This window comes from Trichomycterus rosablanca, chromosome 5, assembly GCF_030014385.1.
Source record: "Trichomycterus rosablanca isolate fTriRos1 chromosome 5, fTriRos1.hap1, whole genome shotgun sequence".
Classification (NCBI taxonomy): domain Eukaryota; kingdom Metazoa; phylum Chordata; class Actinopteri; order Siluriformes; family Trichomycteridae; genus Trichomycterus; species Trichomycterus rosablanca.
The window spans coordinates 33508347-33525590 of record NC_085992.1 but is presented as its reverse complement, the minus strand read 5'-3'; the positions used below and the strand labels follow the sequence as shown (position 1 = coordinate 33525590).

The 17244-nt window shown below is 39.1% G+C and overlaps 1 protein-coding gene across 11 annotated transcripts in view; it reads right to left on the bottom strand.

Moving 5' to 3' along the window:
* Positions 1-17244, bottom strand: part of kiaa1109 (KIAA1109 ortholog) — a 70448-nt gene that overhangs the window by 17032 nt on the left and 36172 nt on the right. For 6 of the 11 annotated variants that reach the window (XM_062996037.1, XM_062996043.1, XM_062996039.1 and 3 more), the window contains exons 49-66: positions 16978-17028; positions 14528-14734; positions 13128-13363; positions 11986-12230; positions 11072-11177; positions 10862-10959; positions 9822-10007; positions 9567-9735; positions 8666-8877; positions 8363-8561; positions 7607-7666; positions 6382-6608; positions 5938-6165; positions 4925-5055; positions 3222-3345; positions 3032-3141; positions 2841-2928; positions 853-927 (exon numbers count right to left, since the gene is read on the bottom strand). In XM_062996037.1, coding sequence (XP_062852107.1) covers positions 853-927; positions 2841-2928; positions 3032-3141; positions 3222-3345; positions 4925-5055; positions 5938-6165; positions 6382-6608; positions 7607-7666; positions 8363-8561; positions 8666-8877; positions 9567-9735; positions 9822-10007; positions 10862-10959; positions 11072-11177; positions 11986-12230; positions 13128-13363; positions 14528-14734; positions 16978-17028 — 2752 coding nt within the window. The remainder of the gene's footprint in view (positions 1-852; positions 928-2840; positions 2929-3031; positions 3142-3221; positions 3346-4924; positions 5056-5937; positions 6166-6381; positions 6609-7606; positions 7667-8362; positions 8562-8665; positions 8878-9566; positions 9736-9821; positions 10008-10861; positions 10960-11071; positions 11178-11985; positions 12231-13127; positions 13364-14527; positions 14735-16977; positions 17029-17244) is intronic. The other 5 variants (XM_062996044.1, XM_062996045.1, XM_062996042.1 and 2 more) reach the window with 4 other exon arrangements.

Sequence of the window (17244 nt, the reverse complement as noted above, 5' to 3'; positions counted from 1 at the left end):
TTTAGCTCATTCATAGTGCAAAGCACCTAAAGAGGATACAAAAGAAGCATCCTTTTAAAGAAAAGAGCAAAGTTGATAAAGTTGCTTTTAGTTGTCAATACAAATATAACATACAAATAAAAAACTGCATTTTTTGGTAAATAAACTAAATCAGGGGGCACAACAAGGACCAAAATAGTCCAGAATAGTGCAAAGCATCCAAAGATATGATATTTCTTTTTTTAATCAAGAGCAAAATTCAATAATAAGGACAGACATTTGCAGGTGACATTTACTTACAGATTAATCAGAATGTCACTTTTTTGACATCTACTAAAAAACTGCTACCTGCTTCTCTTAATTTTTAAAGATCAAAAACAGATTCCACATGCCCATCTCTAATACCAACTAAATCTGTTGACCAAACTCTCATACTGTTCACTACTTTTGAGAGAATATTTCTCAATTCTCTCCTTTCCCAATGCATGCACTTCTCAAAACCCAGTGGAGGAGAGACGGATGAGAGATGATGCGATGAAAAGACAGACAGCAGAAAATCTGAAAAGGAAGCTATACTGAACACCGACAACAGAGCAATGCAACAGATGTACATTCATGTCAGGAGCTGAAGAGAAAACAATCGTCGGCCGGAAAGATGCTATGCAGGATAACACCACAGACTTGTCTGTGTGAGTGTGTGAAAAAGTGAAGACAACCACCATGGTTTAGTTTGTGCAGATGCAAGAAAGGCAGGAGTGAATCAGAGGCCAAAGCAGACATACTGCAACTTTGTTCACCCAAGATGTTTGATTGGGTTTTGAAATGGTAGAATGGATTATCCAGAAGTATTAGATTTTCACATTAGGGCAGTACCTTGAAGACAGAGCTGGCTGGACTCTGTGGGGGTGAGTGCGGAGTTTGTAGGGTGTCCGCTGCCACATTACTCATCTTAAACATAAATACATGGATAAAAATCCCATCCGAAATCAAAGAGGGTGTGTGTTTTAGTGTGTGTGTTGACAGTAAAGTGGTAGGTAAACAAAGTACACTCATAGGTTAACAAAAAAAACAATACAATTACTCAAGTGTGTGAAAATGTATGTAATAAACAAAAAAGTACATCATGAAGAGATAATAAAATGTGATGTTGTAGTGTCAAAACGACACACACACACGCGCACACACGCACACACACACACTAGAGCTGTCAGAACAAATGTCACTGTTTATGTGCTATTTAAACATATTCACTTTGCACACCTGGGCCCAGAAAATCCACATTTGTATGTTTAGGATGCAATGTTGATATTTAACTATTAGCTAAATGCATTTATCTATTTAAATGTGTAGTTATGTATTTATGTATTAGGATTTTACATTTAAGTTACATTCATGACAGGACGCACATGATTTATTGGGCAATTTTGTCTTTCCACTTTACCTAACTTGCATGTCTTTGGACTGTGGGAGGAAACCGGAGCTCCCAGAGAAAAGCCACACAGACACGGGGAGAACATGCAAACCCTACACAGAAAGGACTCAATCTGGGAATTGAACCTGGGACCTTCTTGCTGTGAGGTGACAGTGCTTCCCACCGAGCCACCATGCCATGACTAATGCTTCTTGTCCAATTAACCTGTCCTTGGTCATAACTAACTGCTGTATAATAAGAAATAATTTATAATTTATAATTTAATATTAATAATTAGGGCTGTCGAAGTTAACGCGATAATAACGCATTAACGCGACCTCAATTTAACGCGATTAAAAAAATTAGTGCCATTAACGCAAATTCTAGTTCATGTTGACACTTGACTGGTAGAACAAACGTTTTAATGTCGGACTTGCCACCGTTTTTCATTTGCGGTTTGTTAACATAATGTAACCGATCGTGGTAGTGATGCACTTGCATAATAAAGAAATAAATACACGCTATATTCACAAGTTGTCGGGAGCAGAACACTTTATTACACTTAATTAACTTCTTCTTCTGTACCGAATACCGGAAAGCTGAGTCGAGCACGTTAGTTCATGAACTATGGAAGCCCCAAAGGGTCAAAACACACTCACTTCGTGTAGAAACGGCCATCAAACCATCGTCACGATACAACCACAGACAAGTCTGATACAATAACTATGCCTTATCCCACCTAAAGCACCGCTGATCTACAATGTTTGCTGATGGAGAAATTCTAAACTACAATCTGACATTTACTGCCTAGTATGTGAGTGAATAAAACTCCCTTACAGTTTTCTCTTGTCCCAGCAGTTTTTAACATCAGTACATTTAGCATAATATGTGTTCACCATTTTAATTGTAACATTTCACTTAAAAATCCTTGTTTTCTATAACATTTACACAGATTTTTTTTAATGCGATTAATCGCGATTAACTATATGAAATTCTGAGATTAATCGCGATTAAAATTTTTAATCGTTTGACAGCCCTATTAATAATATAAATTATATTTAAACATGTCTGCAGACACATAGTTTTTGTTCATATCTATAAGTACATTACCAAAAGACACTGTGTGTAAATGACAATGTGAATCTGTGCACTGGAAGTACACCAAATCAAGTACAAGTTTAAAGACAAGTTAAAGATTAAAGACAAATAGTGCGTGTTTATGGGATGATAAAGTGAAGCACTACTAATTTCCTTTTGTGGCAAATTATAGGCTCATTTAACTACAAATGTGAAAGATTAATGTAAGTACAATTTAAAAAGTAATTTGACAGCCCTAGCACAAACATCATCACACCACCGAGACACAAACACACACACACACACAAACATACATACACACACACACACACACACACACACACACACACACACACACACACACACACAATACCGTGTCAATATTGAATGTCACTCTTGGCCCTGGAGAAGCAACGTCCACTTTAATATCTGGCAGGTCATCCATATCTCCCAGTCTGGAACTAACATATAAAACACAAACACAAATCCAGACCCACTCCCACATCAAGTTAAAAGAGATTGATTAGAGCAATCTATTACTTACATTACATTGTGGGCACCTACCTCTGTCTCTCTATCCTTTTCAATGCTGGTCTACCTGTGGCTGAAATGCTTTTTGACCTGTTGTAGCTGGGTTTGTATCCCAGACCCCATTTATCCTTCAGAGACGCTGCCTAAAAAACACACATGGCTGATGTTAAATCTTTTGAAAGTATAGCACCAGAGTAAAGACAGATGCTAAACGCTTCCTTACCCTCATGCTTGAGCGGCGGAGTTTCTTGCGCACATCACGGCGGATATCGTTCACTGCAACCGACTCCAGCTGCTGATACCTCTGAATTTCCTGATTTATAGTGCCTTCACTCGCTCCCAATTTTCTTGAAGAGAAACAAAGACAGATATAGTGAGGAATCGGGAAAACAGCAAAAATGGTATGCCTTAACTTGACTACAGATTCTGCTGCGGATCAGGAGTGTTAAAACTGTCATAAAACTCATAAATAAGTGATATTTAAGGATGCTTTTTTATATCCCCGCAACACAATCTATTAAAAAAGTATTTTTTATTTAGTGTAATTATAAAATTTTTTAAATATGCTTAAAATATCATTTAAAAATAGCATAAATATAAAAAAAACCAAAAAAAAAAACAAGTTTTTATAAATAACTTTTTTCACTTAAGTTTGAGCAAAATTAATGAGGTACTTAATGACTCTTTGCAAATACTTTCTTTTGGCAATTCTTTTTCTGGAATTTATGTTGCCATTACGAGATCACATCTGGCCCCACAAGGCAGAACAATTACGAAAAATGTAAAATAACATTATGGGGAATGTTAGTGAAATAGTAAAAACCTTAATATCTATATGGGATATGTTTTTTCACAGTGACATCGATTTTTTTTAATTTGTTATTGTAAAATGTCTATGTTTAGTGAACAGACCTACTTCACTGCACCAGCATTCTGCACAAAGTTGTAGACAAAGTTCCACACAAAGCTGATAAAGCTTATGCTTGGAGCCGAATTGCACAATTGAGTAATGTTTTTCCCCTAATTTTACTCCCAATCTAGTCGTGTCCAATTACCCAATTGCATAATGCTTCCTCTCTACTGATGTTGACCTCCACTCCTGACTGAGGAGAGCCATGACTAACACATGTCAACCCTGACACGTGCAGTGCCGACTGCATCCTTTAACCTGCATGAGGTGGGTTCATATGTGGATCAGCTTTGCGCACACAGAGTCACACACTTATGCCATTATCCCTCGTCTCTGTGCATGTGCCATCAATCAGCCAGCAGAGGTCGTAATTGCATCAGTTATGAGGAACCCTTCCTACGAACAAACAAATCATTTTTCGTGTAGGCGCCCAGCCTGTCGGTAGCAGAGCTGAGATTCAAACAAGTTCGTGTTTTACTGCTATGCCACCTGAAAGCCCTTTGAGTAATGTTTTCAAAACTGAAAAAAATAAGTGGAACACTTTCCAGGCAAGTTCTTATAATCCTTTACTTAGATAAATTCATTATAATTACATTGTCAACTTTGACAGTAGTATTATATCGAAGTAGTATTTGTACTTGTGAACTTTTGCCACCTTCATTACAGTTACTTGTATGGCACAAATCTGTTATTGCGCTCTCCCTAGTAAGTATGTGTATAGATTACTGTTCAATATTTAAGAATATTAAAATCACTAGTTGAGTATTTGTTTAAGTGTCAACCTAAGATTGTTTAATGGTGTTGAAGTAAAGTCTTCTGAAGGTGACTTGAGCTTAGCACCACTGGACAAACCATGTCTTTATAGAACATGCTTTGTGCAGTCGCCTTAGACTTGAATGCATATCACTGATTTTATATATTTGCTTTTATAGATCTGTTAGCAATATGCGTGGCTTAAAAACTTGAGCTCAATAATTAAGACAGGTGTCCACAGCCCTATATCTCAGATCTCTTACTTGAGGTCATCGATGACTCTGGCTTGTTCGTTGAGCTCTCTGATGTCCACTAGGCGCTTGGTGAACTTGCGTCCTCGAGCATCAACAATCTGATTATTTATAGCAACCTGCCTGCGTAGGTCAACAGACTCCTGGAAAAGCAAGTACAGTAAATTAGAAGTCAAGGTCAATATTATGGGTTAACCACTCGCTAGTGCATGCATACCTGTAAAGCAAAGCCAAAAACCAGAAACCCAGGGCAGTACACAATGCTATTAAGTGCATGCCACATGAGGAGTTGCCACACACTTATTACACCATAGCGTGAAATCAAAACACCATCCTGTTTTACACACACATTGCTACAGCATAGTCCATTTTTACACACTCACACAGAAACATACCCTTTGGTCCCTTTGGGATGGGGGGTAAAGGGGGATTGAAGTGAGCTAGGGAACCCAATCTTTACTAAAAAAAAAAACAACTCAGACAATGGCTGTGTTTTGAAACAACATACTGCCATCATACTACTCCCACTATATGTAATGTCTATTGTTTACTAGCATAGAGGTGTGTAATACATAAAACTACCATTTTGTCCACATTCTTTTGGACATATAGTTTAGTTAAATGCAGTTTGTTGAATGCAGTTTGCTTAAAAGACCCCATTGTATGGTGAAAATATATATGGAGTACACATTCTGTGTACTGCATACTGTCTTGGAGCATAGTATGCATAGTATGCCATTTTAAACACAACCATTGATCAAGAGGTTTTAGAAAAAGACAAAACTCTTCATGGAAATCAGGAATAGTAGATACTAGTATTTAATTAAGGAGAAGTTCTACGCACACATGGTTGTCACTGATTTATAGGAAGTTTGTATAATAAACATCTATGCAGTTTTGATTGTTAAATTACGTTTTCACACGATTCCAACCAAGAGCAGCACAGATGCAGATAGTAAAGATGCAGAGTAAGAAACCAAAGGAAAAACAAAAAAAGAGAGCCAGGGGAACTCCACAGTACATACACAGCCCCATGACAGGGGTCTAGGGTGTCTAGACGTTTGTGCACAGGCAGAAGGAGGCAGGCGAACGCTTCTCGACTTGGCGCGAGTGATCGAGCTCGCACTGGAAACCTCCCGATACTCTGAGGATGCCGGAGGTGAGTGGGGGGACGACGTAGGGCTAATACCAAGAATACTGTTCACCAGCCGCTTCCTGAATGAGACTCTGGGGCTGAGATCCCCATCCACACACTGTAAACAATGGCCACATACACAGCTAGACCAAAATACACTTGCCACAAATATACAAATACATTAAGGCAATACATTTTCCTGCATTTGGTACTACACATAAGAACACAGAGAGCCAGAAGAAAACACAGAACATATACACAAGTAACATCAAAGCTCTTATTTAAGAAAGAAAAAAGCCATGAACATAAAACATCCAGTGAAACAAGCACTAACCATGTGTACAGTGGGGGACATGTCATCACTCTCATCTTCATCGGACAGATCATCGTTGTGTTCAGAGTTAAGGTCAGCAATATCATCAATGTCTTCTTCACCAGTCAGCGAGGTTAGGGTGTTTCCAAGAGCGTTGAGACGCTTGCCAATATTGGGGTCCATGTGGACATCTATCCCACACATTTTCCACAGGACGTTCAGCGTCCATGTTCCTGCACTGTTGCTTTCTATAAGATAAATAGACTGACTGTTTTTAAAAACATATTATTCTAAACTATCTAGTACCTCATCTTTATTTTTATTCATCCAATTTATATCTTCTATTTATTAATTTTTCCCTTTTCTCACTCCAGTAATGTCTAGTTGGAGCATATCTCTCTCTCGTCACATGCCCCCTCCAAAATTCGTGCAGCCACTGACCGCTACTTTTCACCAGCCATGGGCATGGTCTAACAGATCTCAGTAACGCTATATGGTGAGCCTCTCATTGCCATCCCTTATCAGCCGCCTCCTGTGCAGGCACCTCGACCAGCCAGCAGAGGTCCTGATTGCTGCAGAGATTACCACTGTCGTCCCGCTACAGACACACATGTGTGACATGCCAAGCCGGTCAATTCAAACTTGAGAGCTTGGGATCCCAGCAGTGGAGAACAAGCATATTAGACCGCTGTACCACCTTAGCACCCCTTTACTTATCCTCTTTATAATCTATAATGAACAATTTTGAACTTTTTACAAGAGTGAGTGAATGAGTTAAAACTGCTTGGAGAAAAACGTGGATAATGATATACAAACCCACATTTTGGGTACGAGTCCTGGTCTGGGTTGAGGTGGGTCAGATTTAAGCAAGGATAATGCCAATTAATTACATCACTTTGGAAACCCCAGACATAGTCAAACATGTTGTAGACCCCCAGCCAGCCGATAGCACTACTGAGATCCGAACTAGGGTGGAGGTGGGCTAGCGTAATAGACGACAGCGCCACCCAAGCGCTTGTAAGACTTATTTAAAAGTTTATTAATTTCTTTCTTTCTTTATTTTTAGTAAATCACTCTATCCTGGTCAGATTGTGGCTGGTTTGTTGGCTGTCATAGACATTACTTAATACTACAATGCAATGTTACTCATGCACCCACATGCTCAGGTTTTTTGTTGGAAAAAGCTCAGCCATTTTAGTAGATTCTGAGTGTGTCAGTACATCTCTCAGTGTAGGTAAAAACATACCTGCTGAGGCCTGGCCTGTAGTTCTAGAGCAAACTTCATAGGTACCATCTGGAACAACACCTAAAAATATATAGAAATAATTAAAATGTAGGTGAATCTGTTTTCTACTATTATATGGTTTTGGGTTCGGTAATGCATGTTAATATAGTGAAAAAACTGATTATTACATATACATTATTATTTTTATTATTATTATTATTATTATTATTATTATTAAGGACTGTGAAGTCGCATGGCAATCATATAGATATTCTGTTTGGGTCTTCAGGCTTCTAAATGGGTCATTTATTGTTTTTTAACCTATTAACCATTAGGAATGCTGGGTGCTCAAATAAAAAGTTTAAAAAAGAAAATAGCACAAGTAATAGCACAAACAAAGCAGACTTTATTTTAATTCTATTTTTGAGTGGCATTGGTTGTTGATGTTAAAGTTTCATTTCTTAAAATGTTTTTCTCCTGATATTAGGGGGTCCATGTTACACTAACATTCATTGTTATGTTTTACCACTGTGTTTCTTGGTCGAGTTGTGGTGGGTCTGGTTGCCCAAAAATCACTGGGGGCACTGCAGTAACCTAACTTCATTAGGATGTCAACCCATTTTGTGGTCTTGGCCAGACTTAGACTTAGTCAATCATGTTTGTATGTAGATGCCCAACCGGCCAATAGCACTGCTTGGGTTCCTAATTTTTCTTCCATCGCAAAACCTCACAGAAAAACTGACATCACTGTTGACTGTCTGCTCCATTGTTACTTACATGCATTCATAACCAGGTCTCCTCTAAGATCAGGTTTCCAGTCGTCCCAGGAGGTCTCAAAGCCCTCAGCAAAACGGATACAAAAGTTCTTAAAGTGACCTTTACTGACCAGAGACTCAGAAGAGCAAGCTGTGATCAGAGTACTCTCTATGGTCAGCACCAATGCTGAGCCTGCATCAAAGTCCAAATTGAGATTGGCCTACAGGACAACAGAAACAGTAATAAAGCATTACTTAAATACCTCATTAGTCAATCTTAAAGCAAAGCTATTACGTTAAAAAACTTAATGGATCTGTGGCTTACCTGTGATGCGCTGGTGATAGGTAGGCAGATGCCCAGGTCATTGACTGTGAGCTGGAGAAAGAGAGTGCTGAAGGCCTGCACGCTGGTCTGCTGGATCGCTGGTAGTTTGTCCACAACTTCTTTAGTGGCCATGTGGATATCAGAGTTCAATGCCAGCCGCTGCTCTTTCCAGTTATCATATGCTGCCTTGTAGTTCAGCCAGAACAGCACGGCTAAAATACACACAACAAAATATGTCAATATGTGATTCAGCAACACACGTTGCTGTTTCTGTGAATGATGAACCTATTAAATGAACAAAAAATAGCAGAATAACATTATGAATAAAGAACATCATCTTATTTTTAAGAGAACAACTAAAATGACAACTGCATACATTTCAATCAAGTAAACTGTTAGGGGATTTAACCCAAATCACAAACAGCAGACTAAACTAGACTAATAGATTAAATGTACAAAAATCTAAAATGGCAGTGGTAGCTTAGTGTTTAAGGTACTGGACTACTGATTAAAAGGTTGCTGGTTCAAACCCCGACACCACCATGTTGCCACTGTTGGGCACCTGTGCAAGGGCCTTAACCTTTAACTGATTGCATTGTATACTGTCACAGTAAATGGCTTTGAATAACATTTTAGCATCTGTTTTGCTATCAAATCGAACAACTTTATACCCTACAACCTCACATATCCATGATTTAATACATTGTTGTAAATTTTGTCAGAGTTGAGATTATGTAGGACAGTGGATTTGTATTATGGTGTGATTTTTACAGCCAACACACTGCTTCACTTGATATTTCTGCTTCTCCATAACAAGTCCATTAAGAGCCATGGTGATGCTCTCTAACCCTGCTTATCCCATTACACAAAAAACACCTCATATTGCTAGTAAAAGGTCTACCTCTGTCAAAGGCCACTGGCTGGGCAAATACTATCGGCCTGTTGAGTGTAATAAGAACAGCTTCTTTGTCAGAGCAGCCACTAATCTCCTCTTGCAAAGCATTGCGTAAGCCAATGCGTGTGCGGAAATATGCAACCTGATGGAAATCCGACCCAGCCTCCTCATAGACCTAACACAAATCAATAAAAAAAAATTTATAAACAATTTCTGCAATTTAATTAGCTGCATATGGTCAAGAGTGGTGTTAAATATTACCTGGTGTTTTACAATTTGTCCTAGAGCTAGGTTTAAATCTACTTGACATTTCCCAAAGAGCTTTAGGTAGCTGCTTCCGGTTGGTGTAGACTGGCACTGAATTCTGTTGGAGAGTTCCAGTTCGATCAAACCAGTCTCAAAACGCACCGCTCTCATAGATGGAGTGGTGGCTGTCACCTGAATACCCTGCAATACAGGAATATATCATGTTAAGTCACAATGAAAATAAAAAAATAAAGCACACTACTTTATTTTATAACACAGAAACACTTTATATTTAGTGCACTGACAAAATAAAGTATATTTAGATAAATTAAACAGCTCCCTAAATTATGAAACAGATGACATTTACATTTATGGAGTTTAGCAGAGGCTTTTATTCAAAGCGACTTACAAGTGTGCCCATATACAATGCAAGCAATTTATGGTTATATGTCTTGCTTAAGTGCCCAACAGTGGCAGGTAATGAACCAGCAAATATCTGATTACTATTCCAGTACTTTTACTACTAAACTACCACTGCCCTATCAGCTATCAGTTGACAGTGGATATGAATGTGAAAAAAGTCAACTTCATACTTTTTTTGTTTAATTGGTACAGGCAATTAATTAGTTGCCTTTAATTTCCTCTTAGACAGTTTGCTGTGTGAACTGTGCATATGTGAATATTTCTTTTGTTTTAAATCACTTCAAAAACATTCGATGTCCCTTAGTAAAAAGTGACAGCTTATTTAACATGTTTGCTAAAGCACAACACCGCTGCCAATAACGGTGCCTAAACATCAAGGGCTGCAAAAAAAAAACTCTGGCATTGCTCTTCTTGAGCCTGTTTCTGCAGATTTTATACAAGTCGTTACAAATGAACATTGTCTTTGGTTCAATGGGGCATTATCTGCATTGTGAAAGTTCTTGTGGATGTAACTATCAATCAAACATTCATAGGAATGCTTAGCTGGAGTAATGGACGAATATCTACGGTCAAAATATCTGCATTGTATAGAAATAACCCATCGTAAAATGCTGTATTCAGGTTCAAGGTACCTTAAACATGAGGTTGAGGGAGTATAGCAAGATTTTAGGTTTGTCTCCATCAGTTGACAGATCATGCTCATTCCACAAGGGAATGGGCTGCTCGCCTCCTACACAAACACAAGAGAGAGAGACATATGTGTAAACATTGTACATACATCTAGGAAGGTATATTTTTGTAATAATAAAAGTGTCCATCACTAAATTCTTTTGACTGCATACCTGAGACTTTCTGGATGACCTCATTGACCTCTTTCATGAAGACCTTCTGTAGGAAGACCAGGTGATTGAGCAGGTCTGTGGTCAGGCTGTGCTCGAATGAGCCAACCTGAGGGATCAGGCATGCATTTAATCAATACATTGTAATCTTAAAGATTTGTCACTGCTGCAAATTGAAATCACTGACAAAGTCTAACTTAAATTTCTTGTATGATTGAAAAATGTAAAGTCAGATTTTTTAAATGCATTTTCACCCAATTTTCCTCCCAAACTAGTAGTATCCAATTACCCAATTGTATTTCACCTCTCCTGACCAAGGAGGGCCGCACCAACACACGCCCCCTCGGACTCATGTGCTGCAGCCGACCTCTTCTTATTCACCTGCTTAAGGTTGGTTCATATGGAGATCCTTAACGTGCACAGAGAGTCACGTACCAATCTTCACTATCCCCTATCTCTGTGACGATGCCATCGACCAGCCAGCAGAGGTTGTAACAGCAGCAGTTATGATGAATCCTCTCTGGCAATCCCACCCTTTGGACAAGCCAATCATTGCCCGTATAGGCACCCAGTCCGACGGTAGCATAGCTAAGATTTGAACTCGCAAGTGTGAGACGTCAGCTCTGGTGTGCTAGTGTGTTCTACCACTGCACCACCTAAATGCCTACTTTTAATTACTTGACTTTTAGTTTATTTATATTTATACTGTGAATGAAATAAAATCTTAAAAGGGCAATACAGTTCAAAAAGTGGATATTAAACTTTAAAACAGGAATTCTAGGTGTCTATATGCACTCTATTTTGGCTGTTCTGGTGATCTGAACCTCGTATTACTAGACATTTTAATACAATTAAGGACTATAATCATCATCACAGACATATATGCAAGAATTTATTCTCTGGATAAACTAACTCACCTCAGCAATACAGCGCAGGTAGTTGCCCTGCAGATAGTTGCCCTGTTTGGTGGGCATGTCGTCATGGGCCCAGCCCGTTTCACTGTGACCCTCGTGTTCTTGAATGATGTACTCTCCAGACATAATAACTGGCGGCAGGGTCAAACTGGCTGAGGGAGGAACGGATGACACATCCACTGGGGACAGTTTAGACTGGAAACACAGCTTATGACTGGGTAGCTCAAATGTAAACCTTGTCTGGGCACCTGCAAAGCAACACACAATATAAGTGCATTCATTAACACTTTTTTGTGCTATAACTAAAACTTATGCAGATGAGCCAAAACATTTGGGCCACCCCCCTTTTATGCTTTTAAAACTGCTCTGACCCGCAGAGACATTGATTCTAAGAGAAATCTGATGGAGTCCTGTGATATCTCGTACCGGGACAGTACCAGCAGGTCTTTCGACTTCTGTACATTGTGAGGTGAATTTTGCCATAGTGCACACATGTGCCATCTTTTTCGTAGGTAAACTATGCACATGTGCCCAGCAGTGCACATATTTTAAATAAAATCAGATGATGACCTACTGCTGAGATGTCCTATTTTGATGTCTGTTCAACCACCGTATGTGCTTTTGATGCTGGACAGCATTTAGCATGAGCACCTTGACTGGCCTGCAACCACAAAACCCCTATACACAGAATGATTCAATGCTGTGTGTTGAGACACTTTCACTACTTCACCATTATTAGTATGTGCAATTTAAGCAACAGTAGCTTCCCTGTTGGTTATAGTCCTGACTGCTCAACAACCAGTCAGTGGGTTTGTGGCCTATACCGCCTCTGACCTTGGTGGGTACTCACCACGGCTACCTGAGAGCACGATTTTGCCGTTCCATACGCTTTAACCCAGTTGTCTGGCCATAAGAATTTGGCACTTGTCAAAGTTACTCAGGTCCCTTAGCATGACTTTTCCAATTATTACCAGAAAGGAATTGCCGTGCTCATTTTTAGGAGGTGTCCCTAATGTTTTGACTCATCAGTGTATAGTTATGTCTGTACAACATGTTCAATATTTAAAAAAAAGTCTTAAACTAATCTAAAGGTGTGGCAAATTCAATACACTCAAATATTTGGATCATGCTGAAATTTTCAGTACCTGTCATTCCATGGCTCTTCATTCTTCCCATTTTGTACTCTGCCTTGAGCGAGGGCAGCAAGGCTGCACCAATAGTGATCCCGTCCAGCATAGCGCTAAACTTTAGGACGATGGGCTTCTTCTCCAGTCCTTCAGGCAGCTGTGGAAACACGTTGGCCTCGACTGGAGTTTGGTTGATACTTGAGGCTTTTTCAGATGGCTGTGGGGTGGGTGTTTCTTCCCTGCTTGGGGGTGGACTAAAATAAACAAATCTAAATTAGTATTAACAATACAATATATTTCAATTTTATTAACCCCTTTATCCTGGTCAGGGTCACAGTAGGTCAGTTTCACTGTGAAACACTGGGTGCAAGGCAAGATCCATCGCAGGGCTTTGGCCAACCTCTTGCTCAGATATAGCCAATCACGTTTGTATTTATTTATTAGGATTTTAACGTCATGTTTTACACACTTTGGTTACATTAATGACAGGACAGGTAGTTACTGGTTACACATGATTCATAGGTTCAAGGTTTAAATGTCAAACAGTCATGGACAATTTGGTATCTCCAATTCACCAAACTTGCATGTCTTTGGACTGTGGGAGGAGACCAGAGCTACCAGAGGAAACCCACAAAGACACGGGGAGAACATGCAAACTCCACAAAGAAAGGACCCCGGACCGCTCCACCTTGGAATCAAACCCAGGACCTTCTTGCTATGAGGTGACAGTGCTACCCACTGTGCCGCCAATCATGTTTGTATAGAAGCCCTTTTTACACATGTGGGCAATTAAGAGGAGATTAGGATCTGTGTAAAATCAGTATTGTGCTCATAGGATTTATTTTAGGTGCTCAGGTGGCACAGCGGTAAATTACACTACCACTGGGATCCAAGGTTTGAATCACCAGGAGTGCTATCAGTTGGGGGGTGTCTACATATAGACATGATCAGCCCCAGAATGGATTAGTGTACTGTCTGGGGTGTGTTACTGCATTGCGCCCAATGATTCTGGGATAGCCAGAACCAGGGCAACTCTGACCAGAATAAAGCATTTGTAAAAACAATCAAATGAAAGGATTCGTTTTGATAAAAGGGTAAGTAATTCTCCCTGAATATTGCAAAATGATTGAAATGATAATAGCTCTTACAGCCTTTTATTTATAAGTACAAATAGAAAATACAAGTTTAAAAACTGAGAAATGCATAAGATCAGGCAAGCAATCAGCAGTTAGAGATGACAAAGTGGTTTGCTAAAATTGTTTGAAACATTAAGTTCCTTACATTACTAAACTAAAACAATCCCACAGGTTGGTCTATGGTTGTGGTTAGGGTTAGGATTAAAGTCGCTGACCAAAAATGTAAGAAAGGCAGTGAGTAGACAGTGTAGAGAGAATATTTAAGGTTTGCGTTTGACTCACGGGTTGGATGGCTGGCGGATAAGGTCCGAAATCTGTTTAGATAGCTGATGGGAGCTGCGGACCATCATGCTATGCAGTGTTGCAGGGTGTTGTGGGATGTTGATCATAATGGCACCCACTTTAAACACTGCAGCATTATTAGTCTTGAGTCCACGCTGAGCACTGTACAGAGCCTGAGACTTAGCAATGTTACACTTCACCACAGTCCTAAAACACAGAACACACAAGGCAAAATTCACGATTAACACACAACCAAAGATACACTCACAAATTTAAGGTATACACGTCTGAAAACATCCCCCATATATCTTGATGGGCTGATGACTTATGACCTGTAGCAGTCAGTTAGCACTGTTTGCCAGCATGGACCCATACAAGTGGACACAAAAAAGTGAGATGAGACCACGGTGGTCTTTCGAATACAGGATGGAAATGAGTCATTTGCACACCATGTGAACCATTTACTTTAATTAGCACAACTGCTAAGCACAAAATGTGCTAGAACTGCAAATGGTTCAGAGAACCCTTGCCACCCGACCCCCTGGTAAAAAATACATCCAAATGCCAATAGTTCTCAACTGTCTGATCTCACAAAAGTCATTTATATGTACAGCATAATCATTTTTTCTGAAAGTGTTAAGGAGAACACTGGTGATTTGTAAGAAAGTGATTGTCTTAAACTAAAAATGTGCTGGCTGGTTGCATTTTTTTTAATTTGATTTTTACAGAGCCCAAGATGGTCATAATTGGTTCCTCATGAACAGGTATTTTACTGTCAGCTTTTAGAATATAATGAGGAAACATAAAAAAACCTGACCAAAAAACACAGAACCCTCTTTAGTTTCATTACGTCTTAAAAGATTTAAGCACCCTGTCAAGGCTGCTGCAACAAAATCTATCTATTAAATGAACTAACAGCTTATGTGATTAAAATTAAATACATTAAATCATTAAATCAAAAGGAGGACTGCCTTGCTTTGCAAACTGGCAATTATTCTGACACAAGAGTCCGGGAGGATGATGATAAATAGCGGGGACTGCTTTTGCATAACAAATCATATGGTGTGCTGCCCTAAATAACCTACCTAAACAATGTGGTCATGTAAAGCGCAGTTTTAGAGCAGTTGTACCCTAGCTGTTAGGGTACTGGACCAGTAAGCAGAAAGTCGCTGGTTCAAACCTCACCACTGTTGCCACTGTTGGGCCCCTGAGCAAGGCCCCTAACCCTCAATTGCTTAGACTGCATAAAAGTGTCTGCTAAATCCCTAAAATGTAAATTGACAAAAAACAATTTAAAATATTATACCTACTATCAAAGTTTTAAGGTTCCCTACTTTTCATTTAACCTTCTCGTTAAAAGGTCTGCATAAACATTGCTTTTTTTCTTGAAGACACATCAGGGATTTGGATATCAAGATGTAGCTTAATACTCTATTTTTTAATATGCTTTTAAACAGGCCAGCTGTATTAGTCATTTTTACAGAATGAATAACCACAATAAAGAAAATATTAGCACTTCCATTAGGCTATTTAACGTAGTCAATCTCTGTGCAGTGGACGTGAAAAGTTGAGGATCCGGATGAAGGGCTTTGAGGGCTAAATGGTATGGTTGTAACAATTTATATAACACTTACATAGCAGGGTTTATACCCTGAATGCACCCTTATATACATGGTTTATAGGACTTCATTTTTTGCCTGATTCAGTCATCCTAAAACCATTTTGGGGACATCATCCCAATGCATAACATAACATCCAGAATACGTCATACTGTCCACTTTCTGAAATGAACCAGTTCCACCGGTAGCAAAACAATTTCAAATTCTACTACTACTGTGCTCCAAATTGTACTACTACCATGCCTGACGACGTTGCTGGGTTTTATAGCTTTATCTTTTCACCTCCAAACTAATTACTGTGCCCAAACAACTCAGTCTTAGTTTAATATGACCATAGATATCTCCTCATTTTCCTTTGCACATGTGATCAGCCAGTGATCAGGACAACCACTTGGACAAGTTTAATCTCAGGGTAGGTTGAGTTTTCTTTCCTAGCATGGCAAAAGAGACCCATTTTCAATGCATTATGTTACAATGAAAAATTGCATGTGCAAATAATTGTCATAAAAACTGGGCAGCACGACTAGCATTACTCCTTACAGGTGTATATACACAAAGTTACAAACCCAAGCACTACACATGGACAGATCACAGACAAAGCAGAATACGTCGACGAACACCAGGGTGATTTTTTTAGTAGAATTAGGGACACACAAGGTCAAAAGCAACAAACAATCCTTATATGATGTGTAAGGGAATTATTATTAGAGAACTGGACATAAAAAAAGCATATGAAACTGATGACATGAAGTCATGAGAATTGTTATGAAGGGTTACATTACAGGGGGTACATTAATGTGATAGACGGGTGTAGAGAAAACATTAACCTACAGAAACTCTTGCTTGGCTGTGCTGGTAGGGGAGGTTGGGAAATCCTCCAGTCTGCCAACCAGAAAGGCAGGGAAAATAATAGAAAGAACAGAACATAACAGAGAATAAAAAGCAAAAAAGAGAGAAATAAATAATTTTAGAATAACCCAAATGCACCCAAGATAACTCTGTAAGCTGGAAAATAAATAAAACAGGTACAATGACTAAAGATGCAGCATTAAATCTTTGCATTACAGCAAATAAATTATTAATCATAATTAAAGCATA